The 16,132-nt window shown below is 39.7% G+C and overlaps 1 protein-coding gene across 3 annotated transcripts in view; it reads left to right on the top strand.

Moving 5' to 3' along the window:
- Nucleotides 1-16,132, top strand: part of LOC112994467 (dymeclin) — a 218,362-nt gene that overhangs the window by 94,072 nt on the left and 108,158 nt on the right. For all 3 annotated transcript variants that reach the window (XM_026118835.2, XM_064500291.1, XM_064500292.1), the window contains exons 12-13: nt 13,210-13,323; nt 14,729-14,823. In XM_026118835.2, coding sequence (XP_025974620.2) covers nt 13,210-13,323; nt 14,729-14,823 — 209 coding nt within the window. The remainder of the gene's footprint in view (nt 1-13,209; nt 13,324-14,728; nt 14,824-16,132) is intronic.

Below are 16,132 nucleotides of genomic sequence, written 5' to 3'. Positions count from 1 at the left end.
TGGCATCCCTTTTCTGTCTTTCTGCTAGATTAATATCTCTTTTATGTTGTCCATATAATATGATTCAAATTTTGACTAGCTTTGGCCCCTCACCATCTGTGCTGGAGAGTACCTTGGATAATTATGTTCCAGTTTCCTAGCTTCTAAAGCTTCCATAATGCAGATGATGTCTGCACTGATTTTATTTGTTTTTTTTTTTTGGCTGAGACATGGAAACTCTATTTCTGGATTATGTGCAACTAATGAAATGCGAAAATCTGGAAGCAGAATATTCGGATATCTAAACAAAATTTTCCTCTCAAGTAAATTCCAGACTGGAGCCTTTTTCAGAGGGAATATGACATTTTTCCTTGGTGATAAATAACTGAGGTGTGCAGTATTTAATTTCTGAAATCCCAGATTATTTTATATAGCTCCGAATGTAGAAAGTAAGAAGAATTGGCATTTATATGAATTTTTTTAGGAGCACCTTTTAGGAAGAACTCCTATAGAAAGTATGCAGGTGATTGAAATAACATTTTTCTGAAGACTTCCTTCTGCCTCACCTTCACGTCTTGAACCTAGATATGCACCATGCATGTATGTAGTGTGTATATTTGGGTCCCATATCACTAGGTCATTTAGCTTGGATCGTAAATTGAACTTGTTGAGGGATACAGCCCACAAGTTCCACTACTGCCTCATAGTTTCTTCCCTCATCTTTCTTCAGTCACTTTGAAGGCGGTACACATGGTCTTTCAACAAATTCCTTGCTGGATAAGTAAAAGTGGAAGATTTCCCTAAAATTGTTAATGAGAATCCAGCTGTGGAATGAAAGCATAAATCAAATTTCCTTGTCCAGTTTGTTCTTGCCTTTGCAGCTCTCCCTGCCAATGTAGTTGTAGTGCTTTCTGTGTAATGTGGATATTATTTTACTGCTTGCTTTATTTTTTTTTTCATTAAAATGGATCTTGTTCCTCTTACCTTGCGTTGGTTTTTGCAGTCTTGCCTTTGCTTCTGCCATTTCCTTCCCACCTTAATCTTTGTTCTGCCCCGTTAGCCACTCAGCAGAGTGTCCCTCCGGAGGAACATCTTTTGGCAGCGCGTGGCCAGGGCTTTGCTAGTGCTGTCCTGCAGCTGGATAGAGAGAGGTAGCGGTGGGGCCCTGAGTCTGCAGGCCTGGGGTTGTGAACTTCCCCTGTCACCCCTGCTGCAGAAAAAGATCTGAAAATGGATGCTTTTACCATCAACAGCTAGAGGAGCGCAATGGCACTCACAGAGGACGGATTTGGAATAAGCTGGTCTCCCTCTCCTGTTTTCCTTTGTCCCTTAACTTTCTTTTATCCTCTTCTCCATTCTTGTACAAAGCGGGCATATTTCAGGTCTAAGGAGAGAGCATACTTCAGGGCGAAAAAGAATCTTTTTCTGCCCTTGCCATGCATTTCCAGTTGAATTTGAAGCCTTTTTCTTACCCCATAGCCTCAGTGTCGCAGGGATGGATTGGCACAGTGAATGAGAAGGAGTAGGGCCTCTTCTACTGCAAAACTTCAACTTTGTACCTTGAAAGTCACCTGAATAAACTACAACATAGACAGGAGAGTCAGTGACTGTGATACCAACTCTTTAGGATTCCTTTATTTCAAGAAAATGTGTAATCTGTGATGCTCTAAAAGAAAAAAAGTTGTCGTCTTGATCTGCAACACTGCTGAACTCTATAGAGGGCTGTGAATATCAAAATGCAAATGTGAGCACTGCATCTTAGTTGAGGAACGGCTGGTGAATGGATCTGCTGGTGGTGGGATCCTGTGGACCTAGGATGGGGAAGAAATAGTTAGCGCTCCGCTTTTTCTTTGAGGGTAGAAGAGATACAAAATTGTACTGGTACATGAATTCCCTCACCCGTCCTTTTGAATGGTCACGTGAATGTGCCCTTGTATGAAGGACAGTTACCTTTCAAAAAATGCAGTATAAAGTAAGGAATTAGTCTCATACTTTCTTAAATATTAAGTACACAACTCCTAGAGGCTGAAAGGATATCATGAGGAAGCAAAATATTAGGGGCAGCGTTGGGAAAACTATATATGTAACTCTGTAAAACATGACCATCTAGCATCAGTTGCACAACTACAGGTCAACTCTTCTTCACTACAAATATTTATCCCTTTTTAGCAACTGCAGCAGGTTTTTTTTTTCCCCATCACTTGGCTGAAGTATGAAGAAAAATAAGGATTTGATGTATTTTAAGTCAACCTGTTTTTCTCTCTGCTGCTGTGTATCCTGTGTAATGTTCTTATAAGAAGCATGACTGTACAATCCATTTATGGGCTATTTTGCCTTGTGGTATCACACCCACATTTATTTATTGATTTTTTTTTGATTAATTTTAGTAAGCACAGTTTTGTAAATCTTGTGATTATAGCGACTGGTAGAGAGCTCAGGAAACCACAGAAACTCTTTTTGACTGCTGAAGCGTTTTTGTTTAAAATAAATGTGGTCCTAACTGCCTGGAAAGTATGATTGAAAACATAGGTCCTGTTCCTGCCATTGCCTTAATGCAAGATGTCACTGTAACCATGCAGAGCTCCAGTTCTTTCACTAATTACAACAACAACAGGGTAAACTAGTCAATGCAAGAGTTTCTTAAATGGACAAGTATCGATGTTTTTCCTTCTCTGATTTATGAAACTTAGAAAAAAAAAAAAAAAAAAAAAAAAAAAAAGAGAGAGAGAGAGATCTCAAACTAACTACATACAGTACTTTATGAAGTAGTAACCTGCAGTACTACTGTAGTGCTTTATGTTGTAGTAAATGGTGACAGACTATGGAAATCACAATGCAAAGGTTTTTACTCTCATTATACTAAAACCTCAAAATCAGTTATGGGAAACTGAGGCTAAAGGTCTCAGCGCTCAGTACGTGTAGAAGTGAGTGCCTGTTCCTTGCATCTATGGTTGATGTTTTGTGTGCTGAGTTGTAGGTGCCAAGAAAGCTGGTGTTAAGGGTACTTGATCAAAACTGATGTATTTTTTCTCTTGCAAGACCGCCTCAGGTTTGAGCTTCTTGCAAGACCGCCTCAGGTTTGAGCTTCTTGTCTTTCTCTTTTCCCTTTTCATTGTTATCCACAAACCAGTGAGATTTGTTCGAAGTGTGGCATAGATTGTGTAGTTGGTTTTGAAATCTAAAATACTTCTACGCTCCTGAAATCCAAAGCCAGGGGAATTTTTGTTTGTTTGACGTTATAGCCATTTCCATCGGTTCTGCTGTGGTTGCTTACTTTAGCATGGGGGAAGAGGTGACAGGGACTGGGGTGTAGTTTTATTTAATTATTGATTTATCTAAAGAGTAGCTGACTGATTCAGGGCATGGCAGCCACGGGACCTGGCAGTCTCAGCAACGGTGACTCAGTAGGATAGCCTTTTTGTGAACATCTTCGTCTTGTATGAGAGGCTCCAAGATGAATCGGGAGCTAATCTCCAGAGACATCTGCAGTAGGACTCCAGAGGGCCAATAGTATTTTTGAGTAATTAGGCCAGTTATAGTGGTATGAGGAAGTCCACAGCTGAGTTTCTCTACTTCCCAACTGAAAGGATGGATTTCAATTTAGGTCCTTCCAGGGCATTGGGCTCTCTTGGATGAGTATTGGACAAATATTAAGTGTCTCTTGGGGGTGTGGGGTTCAAAAGATCTCTTTTTTTCCCCCACACTGGGATAAAAACAAATTATAAAAACTTGAAGTCTTCTGTGAAACAAAATTCTGGTTTTTGACCCAGGCCCACTTGCAACTGACTGTTCCTGTATTACTTTTCAGTCTTTCTTCAATGAGAGTAGAAAAGCAGAAACTGTCACTTTTTAAGTTATTGCAGTTATACATTATTGAGTAATGTAATTATACATTATGAATTATTTTGATGCACTACTTTGAAAATTTAATTTCAATGAAGTTAACTGTTGTTGGATACATCATCCTTAGTCAGTATACTTAAGGCTTCTCAATATTTGTGTTTCTTGTTTTCTTCATCCACTTGAAAATGTGGCTTCTGACAGATGGTGATTTCTTAACTTCTGGAGTTGCCAAGTAGGACTATTGCTTTGATATTGCTTGGTTCTCTTTACTCATTATGAAAAGTAGGCCATGAAAGGCCTTAGGTCGCAGTGGATCAAGAAGGGAGTTGGTAAGGGGAGCCAGATTTCCTAACTGGCAGTTGCTGTCTGCAACTGCTGGCTGCTGCTAACTTCTATGCTACTGTATGTAGCTGTCTTGTTTGCAGTCCACCTCGTGGTTCATTATCATGGTTTCAGAAGCCAAATTCTTTCCCTACATCTTGCAGATATCATGGTTTTGGTTGATTTATACTGCTGTATGATAAGTAAGAAATTAATATTACTGGCTCCTTTCTTTGATGTACATGCATTAGGGAAGCAAGAGGTTTAGGATTCCCTTTTCTTTTGTTTATTTTTGTATATCTGAATATCTTGACGCTCTTTGATTTGGCATTAATAAGCTGCTAAAGCCTCTCTAGGTGGGTTATTTAGTAGGGGATAAAGTACATTCAGAATCGGAGATGAGCAGAGCTGCGTTCAGTGCTCTAATTTCATACCTGGGTTGTATCTAGGATTGATAACTTTCTTGAAATCTTCCATGTTGCTCGTAGGTCTTCTAGACTTGGAATGTTTAGACTGATGTTTTCCAGGGTTTGGGTTTCTAAGGCTTCTGACAGAACTGTTGGCTGTTTCTGGAATAAGATTAGGGCAGGATGGGGCTGCACTCTTAACGGTGTACTTACTGCTCCTTAGACAGCATTGGTTGGAGCTGCATGCTTTGATGCAGGGGGAATGAAGAAAGCATATAGGAACAAAAGGGCCTGGTGTGACAAATGTTAGGAGAACAGGGCTCTGGTTAGGACTGGCTGTGCAAGGAACATGGGATGGATAAAAGTGGAGAGAGAGACAGAGAGAAATTTGTCAAGAAACAGGTGAGACTTGGGACTGCTGAGCCAAGAAATGAGAAGAGGGAGGCTAGGAGCACAGCGACAAAATGCTAGAGAAGCTGAAGTTAGACTGCTTTTAGATGAGGAGACTGGAAGGAGGAAGGGTGGGTGAGGAAAAGGGAGGCCGGGAAGAGGGAGATCTGAGAAGGAATGGGTCAGCTGGCCAAGGAATGGGGAACAGACTGCAGGGAGGGAGAATGGGGTGGATGAAGGCTTGGGCATGGCCCAGGGAGCTATGGGTGGATGAAAATGATGCAACTGGAGGCCTGGGAGGGCTCAGGGTCCTCCTTTAGCCTATGTGACTTGTCCCAGTCCCATTCCTCTTGCCCTGTGGGAACACCCTCTCTGGGAGGGCACGGACCAGGAGCTGAGACTCCCAAGATCCTACACTCTGCTACAGACCCGCAGCAGAAGAGCACATCTTGTCTTTCTCAGGGCACATCTGTACAAGAATGACACCTGCTACTGTCACCTTCTCCGGTTTTCTCAAATAACTGCCTGCTAAAGCTAAAGTCTACAAATGATTATGAGTTTCAGTAGCTTGCAATGGAATTTCTCGGTGTGGGGAGGGAGGTTTGTTTGCTATTTGAAATATGCCTGGGAAATTACATGCAGAAAAGTTGTGTTTAGAAAGCATTGCGTTAGATGCATTGTTACAAAAATAATAAGCTGCCATATGCAAAAATTCTGGAGTTGTCAGCTTTGCATTGCTACTGCAAGGTCTGTTTTCTGGCAAATACGGTCGTATAGATTAAGAGCACGTTTCCAGGTGAATTCCAGCTCCCGCGTAGCAGATCACAGTGTAAGTAAAGGAACTGGTGGGGCGAATGAGTCAGTGCTTCATTTGCTGGGTAAGTGCAGGCGTCTGCATCATGGAATAACTTCCACCGAAGCAGCTGGGAAGAAACATGAGCCCGGTTTTATTCATGGGAGGAAGTTGCCGTTGCTATTTCACTCATAATGAGAGAACCTAAGAAATAGCTTCTTGGTGATATCATCAGTAAATTGATCTTTTATCCCAGGATAAGTCTACTTTATCTCGGGAGCGGTGGGAAGCAATCCTTGGGTATCATTTCAGAGCATGCTTCTGTAAGTTTTCAATAAGCGTCTGGAAATGTTTCCCCTTATGTAATACTGGCTTGGATTTACATTGTGCATGATGTCAAAACAAATAATGGTTTTACTACCCATTTTCACAGTTACATTTTGTTTAAAAATGTTAATTTTTCAGTATACTAAGCATTCAGAGGTCAGGAAATGAAATGTGCAACCACAGCTTATCCCTGTAATATTTATATACTACTGTAGGTGACTGTTTTACTTAATGATCATATGTGGTTCTTCATATAACAGTACATTTTTCTTCTGGAGCTTTCAAGTGCGTGCAGTGGTCAACTTTGGACATTTTTCATGGTCAAGGCAGTTCATCTATCCCTTTGTATAAAACCTTCTCTCGAAAACCGATATATTTACATAGCTACAAATTAGCTCTTTTTAAGAAATCACAGCCTATTAACTGCAGCCTAAGTGACTGACTGTGTAGGCTTATTTTAGCACTTTGCAACTGTGCAAATTTGCAACACCTTCAAGCCAGTCCCTTTGCAGCTGAGACAGGCTAGAATATGCATGCTAGCATTTATCGCAGCCATAACTTGTGACAGCTCTCTAACTTGCTGTGTCTGATCAGAGGTTTCTGCCTAACAGCTGCAGGATGCTCAGTTGCTTCCCTTTTAGCAGAGTATCCTTTTTGCAGTGAAGCTCGTATATTTAGCCTGTTAATTACACAACTAACTTATCTTTTTGACTTTCCAGTAGTCTGTTTCATAAAAATATTGCTCGACTTTTTTTCCTCTTTTGGGCTGTTCCTTGTAGTCCTCTAGGTTTTCAGTCCTGACTAGTTGTCCTTGTTTACTAAAACTCCTTGTAGGACTTGCTTTCATTTTATATCCTCCTCACTTTGTCTTAAAATAACATTAGTGATTTGCAGCCAGAAATTCAGCCTTTCTCCTCATCCCCGTGTAGCGTGCTCTATCTGGAAAACCTTCTCAGTAGTGATTTCATATTTCCTATTTGCTGCTCACCCTTGACTGTTCCTCTCTTAAATATGTCCGAAGTCTTTCCCTCTTGTTCCGATTTCCTATCCTTTTAGCAAAAGATGTTTACCAGAAATGTTCACACTTCAGCGTGTTGCTGTTGACATGTTTCACTCTCGCCAGCACTGCAGTACTGTGAAACAATATGATGGAAACTGTTTTTCCCAACTATAGGTTATAGCCATTTGCTTTGCTTCAGCTCCAGTGTGGGAAATTGGAAGGTGCTGACAGAAATTGTCTACTTTTAACCACTACCTCATTCCTTATTTGTTTTTGTGTCCGGCTATGCCGGTCACAAGAGGCTTTCAAGATTCTGAGTCCTCTGGAGTTTTTCTGAGCAATGTTCTCTTATTTTGCTGCTTCTGGTTTGACAAACCACCCTTTCCTCTTTGTAAAGCAAATTTAAAAACATACAAAACTTTTCTTACTGCTAGTCTCAAGCCCTCGTTTCCTGTGCACCTTTTCTTTGGTGAGCTGCTGTAGGTCTTTTGATGACCATTTCACACTTAGCTTTATACCCTGGCTGTGCTTATGGGGGTTTCTCCATGAGGTGGCCAAGGCTTTTAATACTTACCGTACTTCGAAGATTCAGCCTCTGTCAGACAACTAACAATTTTTTGACCTTTCCAATATGTAGCTTGTGACAATGGATTTATATATTTTTAATTATCAATACTCTCACTTTGTGTCTTCATACGTGGTATAGAAGTGATATTGTGTATCTCAAGCTACAGTAGCTGAGCCACTAAGATGAGTTTCCTCAGCCTACCAAATATTGTTCAGTGGCTGCATCTTTTTTTCACTTTTTCATTTTAGTATCTCTAGTCTGGGATGATATTTGGGATGTCGCTCTTGTTCCATGGGCCTTCGTGCATAATTTTTTCCAAGCATAAATGTACTAAATGGATACAAATCCTGTTTTTAGGAGGTTAATCTGAAAAACACCTAGTCCTTTCAGCAGAGGCTAATGCAAAGCATGGCTATTTGAAGAAATGCAGTCTTCATTGGAGTACTCCATGAAAGAAGGGCTTCAGGAGGCCTCCTTCCTACCAAAGAAATAAAGCATGGGAGAGGGTTTGGATCATAAGTAGGATGCTATTTCAAATGTCTCTTGTACTGTGAAAGAGATTCAGGAGACATGGAAGGAGTTACAGTGAGAGGAAGGGGGAGAGGTAGATGGAAGAAGTGTAAGTGCATGTGTAATTAGCAGAACCTGGAAGATTATTGGGTAAATGTTTTGAAGGCAGTGCTTACAAAGCATTACCTCTGTCTAGAATAAAGTTTATAGATTTCTTCTTTTTCCACATGGGTTTTTCTCATCTATTGACTTAGAATTTTGATAAAACACATGTGCAATTATTTCTTGAGTATTTTGTATTACTTTCAGTAGGATCCTACAGTGTGCTGAGGGAAATAAAAATCTCCCAGAGCCTTGTGTTAAGCAAAACCCAGATTTTGCTGGCAATCCCCATACCACAAACACTGGGCAAACTCGTGCCAAAGGAGAAATTGTGCAAGAATGCTGCTACCTTTAAAAAGATTTATTTTTTCCTCTTAATTCAGCTGTTTCGAATGTTTCTGACTAATCACAAATGGTTCTGTCATTACTGGGAAGTTTGCTGGGGGATGAACTGTTGGAATATGTTTCTTAAAGGTCTTTGCTGCTGTTGTGCTTTCATTTGGCTTTCAGAGGATAGGTCTTGCTGTCCTTCATGTTTTGGAGCTGGCAAAACCACTCTTTAACGGTGTAGGTGGGATTATTCTGTGGAAGGCAGGAAGGACTTTAGCCCAACTGATAATGAAAAGAAACCTTTAAAGCAATGAGAGCCTGTGATGTACTTTTTGCTTGAGATTCAAGGGCAGAAGTTGGCGTACGAAAAGCAGCAGAATGACATGTAGGTTTTGTTCTTTCTGAGTATTTCAGAGAGTAGGTGACATAAAGCAATTATAGTCTAGTCTCTCCATCCTCAGCACTAATGCAACTTCCATTACGGTGGCGTTTGAGAGCCTCTTGGGTCCTCAAAAAAAGCTTAATACATAAAATCTTACATGCTTCACAGGTTGTAGTATAAATCCCTTGCCAATTGATGGGGCTTCGTGGAAGGCAGGCACTGCGCGAGTGCACATTGAATGTACTTCAGCAATTAAGGCTGCTAACTGGGAAAGAAGTTCAGCAGTGTGTTGTAAAATACATCCATTTTGAAACAAGGAGCTGCTTTGCTGCAGATCGTATCCCAAAGGGTTGGGGAAGAGCGTTCTGCCTTCTGGTTACGTTAGTGGTACTCCAAACACGACTGCAGGGAGCATGGCAAAAACGCAATGCCGCAGCTCACTGATGGAAGAAAAAGATCAGGAAGGTGATTAAAAAACAAGAATAAGAGCTTCCCTGTTAAGTGTTTGTTTTGAAATACAACTTTTAATATTCTGGAGCAGTATGTTCTCCTTTAAAACAAGTTGTCATCTGCAATGATTTTTGTTCTGTTAATATTCTTATAGGACTCTTACGTAGGCTACTCATATTCCACTGCGTGAAAACTATCATGTATTTAATAATTCAAAAATTAACAAATTGAAAGCTTTGAATTGTGCATAAACCCTCTCAGGGCATGCTCTGGGCTTGTTGCTTTTGAGTGGCAGGAGATGATTAGTAACCAGCTGTGATCACTAGAGTTAGTGCTCTGATGGTGAAAGGTTTGTGTGTTTTGATTTGTTTCTTTTTTTTTTTTTTTTTAATGTAGCATGTGGTTGTGATTATCAGGTTAGGCACTGGATCTGGAGTATACTTTTGGACACATTAACTAAAATACTTTGGTATGTTGGATAAATTAGTTATCTAGCTTCTAATAGAGATGTGGATTGTAAATACGACTGCTTTAGAGAGAGAGAGAGGTTTTAATATGGGGATAAACCCTGTTAAATCAGGACTTCTGGCAATTCTGAGTTTTTCTTACAGGAGAATAACAAAATAAAAAAATATCCTTAAGGGCTGTTAAGTTCAGTACGTTAAGCTTCAGCTTCGCTTTTTGTTATTAAAGAGTTTCCTTATTGATGTAGAGAGAGACACTTGTGGACTAAGAGTCTGTCTTTCAGTTTTTGATAGTGGTTCAGGAATCAGCACAATTTTGATGTCTGCAGATAGCGATATTGGGATATCCGAGGAAGGTCATTATTGTGACTGCAGCCACAGTATATAAAGAAAACCTTTGATATGGCAACTGGAAAACTTTAAATACAAATATAAGTTTTTATTGCAGGGTGCCCCCAAATCACATTAAACAGAAGAACGTGGTAAAACAAATATAAATCTTAAGGGAGAGGAAGTTCTGATGATGGTCCAGCGGAGTATTATCAAACAGCAGTGGGATAAAACTGGCAAAGATGGAAAAGTAAGCTGAAAACCGGGGGAAAGTCCTGGTATTGAGGTGTTTGAGCTCTGGAATGGTCTGCCAAGTGGAAGCTTCTTTGCTTGAGTCATCTAAAACAGCGCTGAGCAAGGATGTTGAGTGTGGGCCCTAAAGAACAGTCCTGTGCTGGCAATGGGATGGGACAACTCATTTCTTTCCAGCTCCAATACAATTCAGTTATTCATAATTTCCATAGCAGTTCTAAAAACAAAACAAGTTAGTATTTAAATGTGTTCAGTGTGTGTAAGGCTGTGGGGAAACAAAACCCAGCTTTAATGACCAGTGATACAGGTTTTGCAGATACTATACTATTTTCTGTTTGTAAGCTGAAGTATATCTTCTGTTCACCTCAGTTGCAAAATACCTTTGCTTTTGTTTTTGTTTCTTGTCAAAATATAGTCATCTGCCAATACGTGAATTTAAGGCCTTCAGTCAGTAGGCAGAGGAAGGACAAACTGCCTGCTCTTTCCACAGGGTTTGGATGGTGATGGTGGCAAAACAGGGGCGGCAAGAAAGAATCATACATACAGTATATATTTCCCCAGTACTCTTTTGCAGAGATAAATAAAAGTTGGCGTAGTACACTGAATTATGAAACCAACCAGGAGGCACTTTATGCGGCCTAATGATTTTCTTTAGTTCCTAATTAATTTATGATTTAAATATTTGACGTTTAAGTTCTTTTAATAGAAAGTTTAAGATCTTAAGAAACATCAGAGGGAGACTAACCGTGTGGAGTGTTTTGTGACGTGTAAACGTGTAGAACAGTATGTATTACTATAATTATTAATCTCCTTAAATATATTAAATACAGAATTTTAAATGACAAATTTAGTTCTGTGGAAACTAAAAATATGGGGTGACCTTTTTGGATTCCAGTACAGTGCTCTCTTAGTGATTAGCAACCAAGTGATTATATCATTTAAAGCATGACTTTCAATTACCTTTGAGAAGTAAACACCTGATTATCAGTTAAACTAAGTCACCCTTTTCCATTTCCATTAAGGAGAAGAGTGGGTGTTTTGCACATCTGAGTACCTAAGTGTTGGTTGTACGTTTTTCCAGGTTAGCTCATGCCCACATCTTAAATGCATGTGAAAGTACAACCAGTTTTCTTGTTTTCAGACGTGGAGTTATTTGCTCTTTGGCAATGTTGAATTCTGGTGGAAGATTCCTGTATTGCCCAAGAGAGGGATGCTGTGGTGTAACGCTTCTTAGTAACAGATGCCTGAGCGTTGGCCTGGACCTTGCCACCAGTGTTGCAGACCTTGCAACATTTAGTGTTGCGCTCTTTGAGAACCTTTGCAGATGCCATCACGTAAATGGTCTGGTTTTGGGGAGCTGTACAAGGCTTTAGATTCCGAAAGCATCTTTAATTGCTGTTCTTTAAAAATATTCCAGAATTTCACCAAATAGATACATAAGGTATATATATAAACATATAGGGTTGAGCCTCTTCATCTCAGACAGAAGGACTAAATAATGTAAAAACAAGAAGCAGCTTGCAGTAGTTCCCAGTATTCCCTTTTCTTTGTCTTCTGCAAGTCATTCAGTGGCCAGATCTCCGGATCTCTTTGTTACAGGAAACTAGCTACTACTTATTCATCCCCTCTCTTACAGAAGGAAGAGGCTTTGCTAAGTGGGCCATTAGTCAGTGGGAGGAAGTGGGAATCCTAAAAGCAGAAATGATGAAAATTGAATGGCAAGAAACTTTTTTAGTCATCAAAGAAGGGGTGGGAAGAAGGGCTACAGTCAGAAGATGATGTTTTCATATGACTTCTTGAGAGAAGAGGTTAATTAATGAAGCTGGTCAATGAGGTTGATTTTAGATTTTTTTGAGACATCTACATTCTTGTCGTGAAATGTGAAGCTTCACTGAAATGTGCCTCATATATTAAAGAAAAAAGTGATAGCATGATAGCTTTGTGTGAAATAGTCCTTGATAGCAAATTCTTGTTTTTACTGCCCAGAACATCCCTGAATTTATAGAGGATGGTCTTATCCATGTTTGTTAGGGCAGTTCCTGTAAACTCATTTTTACTGAGCCTTTAAGTCATCTTTCAGGGCAGGTGCTGTGTAGAAGTCTGTTATATTGCTCCAGGTGAGTTGGCTGAAGATCCCAGGAGGAATATTGAGCATATTGATTCTCCTTCTGCAGGACCCTCTGAAATGGTGGTCAACCTGATAGTGGAGAGCGTGCAAAGATGGGAGACTCCTCTTCGCTTAGTGAATATCATTAGCTAGGTGAAGGGGAGCGACCTCGCTGCTGAGAGAGAGGTGTCCGGATGAAGCGAGCGGTTCCCTCGCTCGTCGGCTGGGTGTCCTTCGGCGTGTGCATGCTGGCCACTCAGTCGGAGCTTGCACGTGCTGCCTCTTGCCCAGCTGGTCACGAGGGAAAACGGGAAGGAATTGGAAACACTACGCAGGTGGCTAGCGCGGACCTGGAGACTTTCTGATGTGCGAAGGCTAAGATCGGAAAGAATATAAGAGAACGGTGGTGTGGGGTATTAGAAATTATGAAATAGCTTGTTTTAATCATCTTTCCAGGTCTAGGTGTGTTTCCACATGGCTTATAAAAGAAGTCAATGAGATCTACCAGGTGATAATACTGCAGAGACCTTTCTGTTTATTTTTAGCTTTACAATGCCATCGGTTTTGTAAAGGGATGTGAGAGTCCAGAGAATTTGCTGGGTTCTTATTCAGGGTAGACCTAAGGGCTGAAGAATTTTCTGTTCTTTTTTTCAGATATTGAAAAATATCACTTGGTATGCTGAACGTGTTTTAACAGAGATCTCACTTGGGAGTCTTCTGATACTGGTCGTGATAAGAACCATCCAGTACAACATGACACGGACAAGGGTAAGAGTTATATTTAACGCTTACGTACATGCTGTTGAAGCTAGAAATCCACACTACGAATTCAATTTCCAACAGGGTGTGGGATTTTTCTTGGTTCTGTTGCAACCAGTTGGCACCTGAAGCTATAGGACGGAAGGAAATGGGAAGATCAGCCATATTAACTAAGCATAACATTAAGTGCTTCTGAACTTGTAACACAATTTCTGTATTATCATTCAATTTATCGGATAAAATTCTCTAAAGTCCATAATCCAAGTACAGAACTAGATAATATAATTCCTTAAAGAAACAGAGTTCAGATAAGAAGAAAAAATTCCACATAAAGACTTACAGATTTTTTTTTTTTAACCTGTATGAAGCTACTCAGAAGTGGAAATTTCAGCTCTGTTGTCAGATTTTTTTTTCTTTTCTTTTTAATGAAGTAGTACAGTGATTGGATAAGACCTTTTTGAGTTCTGGCGAAGCATAACTGCCTCAACTTCATAACCTTATAGATTATTTTTGTGAATTTTTTAGGCATATGATTCTAAACCTTATATCAAACATATAACGATGCTATCAGGCACTTTAAAATACTTTTAACAAATAAAGTCACAGAACTTTTTTTTACATGAAAACTGAAAACAACGCAAAAATTGATTAAATACGTTTTGATTTGGAGAACGTAACGATTTAACATTTATGATGATACCAACTAGAAGAGATGATTTTTGGTATATATTTGTAGAATTTTGAATTTGTTATGCTCAGGTATAAATGTATATTTTAGATATGTGTAGAGAAAAGAAATTCTTTACTTGTAGAGATGATTAAACATTGATGCATAGGGACTGGTCACACCCCGAATAGAAGTAAAGTCTGGAAGTCACATAGCTGTTTCTTGTGAAAGTTGAATGTACAGTTGGAAACCCTGCTATTTTTAATAATATCACGATAAGTCAGTATGATGATTTAAGATTAAATCTTTTTTCCCTTTCGAGCAGTAGCCCCATCCACGTTTATTTGTCTATGACCAAATTTAGTTGATACTGAAGACTCCCATATGGCTGTGGATTGTGAAGTTTGTCGCGTCTGTGAAAAGCCTTCACTTTAATAGGGCTGCCATTTAAATGCATATCTGGTCAAATGGTTTCAGAGCAACACATGTACACGTACACGCATGTGTGCACACATGTGTGCACACTCACTAAAATCTGTATGAAAACACTCTTATAAGCCTTATAGAAAACATCTTTAAAATATCCTCAAGTACGCAATCAGCAGTTTTGCTGTACGTCTTCGGTTGCTTCCTATAAAGCAACAGATATTTATTAGTCTTTTGAGTGGTTTCCTTTAGCAGGTATTGCTGTATATAAAAAAGAGAGTTTGATGTATTTTTCTCCTCCCTGTTTTTTTTCCCCAACAGGACAAGTACCTTCACACAAATTGTCTGGCAGCCTTAGCAAATATGTCAGCACAGTTCCGCTCACTTCATCAATATGCTGCTCAGAGGATCATCAGGTAAATATAAGACGTCTGAAACAGAGCTTTATTTAAACTCCTCTTTCTCTGCTGAAACTCAGGAGTAGAGGAGCTTGAATTTTATATGCCTTAGTAGATATTGATGAGCTAAGTAACAGAAATTGGAACTCAGTTAACCCTGAATAAGTGTGACTTGCTTCTAGAGCCTGGTTCTGTTCTGAATGCACAAACAACACTAGTTTCTGTCTCTGAGAAACTTCTGACTGTTCTCTTAACAGAATAGCTCAGCATTTGCTTTTAAACTGGAAGATTTTCAGTGATTTGTAGGAGCTATGCTTTTTAAGTCACGTATCAGGTTGTTACAAAGATGCCCTGTGGGGTGGTTCTCACATACTACACACGCCAGATTTTCAGCTTGGTTCAGTTCTTCCTGTACATTTGGCAAAAGATTTATTTGTTAAATCAGGCAAAACATAGTGATTATTTTGTGACAGAATCTTGCAAATATGGGCCATAGACCCTACACCTATAGTTTCAAATGATAATTTATAGTGATAAGTTAATCAATATCTGCCCTGGTTCCAAAACCAGCGCTATATCTTTGGAAAAGTAGATATCGCAGTTGGTCCTTCTCATTTTTTTCTCTGTGCTCCAGATCACTGTGTAAAGGCAGGTAATCATGCATCAGGTACCGATCTCATCTTTGCAGCCAACCTGCTGCACACCCCAAAGCAAACCAGAAAAGTCCTTATTAATGCAATTTGGAGTAAACTTTTATAGTGCTTGGCAAGTATAGACTGCGTGCCAAAAAAAAAAAGAAAAGAAAAAGTAAATGGTAATTGTGTGCCTGTACACTTTATAAAGAACTGGGTTAACAAGAAATACATTTTGTTCTTAAACCAGTGCTATTCAGGATTTAATTCTCTCTTGGCCCCTCGTGTTCTGGAAATGCTTGCTTCCTGGTATATTAACTAATAACCAGCATGAATGCATCCTGTTATTACCTTCTCCCTGCTTGACACACACAGTCTTTTCATACCCCTGGCAGTGTTAATGGGTGTTCAGAATTTGAATTTGAGCTTTTTTTCTGTTACCTGTCTCTGATAATGTCTCAAATACCTGCACTTCTCATTTCTCATATCACAAGTTTGGAGTGTACGTGCATTTCTTCTCAGCTTTCCAAGCCTTTACTGATGTTGACTTCTGAAGTGAAGTCACAGATCCCTGGCCTGTGAGAAGGGGTGGAAGGAATAATCTCAGTTCCCTTCCACAAATCTAACCTCAGCCTTTCTGCTTTGATTGAAACGTAACCGGAGCTTCTACAGGCAGCGAGGCTCCTCCCGGCACC

Source organism: Dromaius novaehollandiae, chromosome W (assembly GCF_036370855.1).
Source record: "Dromaius novaehollandiae isolate bDroNov1 chromosome W, bDroNov1.hap1, whole genome shotgun sequence".
NCBI lineage: Eukaryota > Metazoa > Chordata > Aves > Casuariiformes > Dromaiidae > Dromaius > Dromaius novaehollandiae.
Note: the sequence above shows the minus strand (reverse complement) of the source record. Positions and strands in the feature narration are given on the sequence as shown.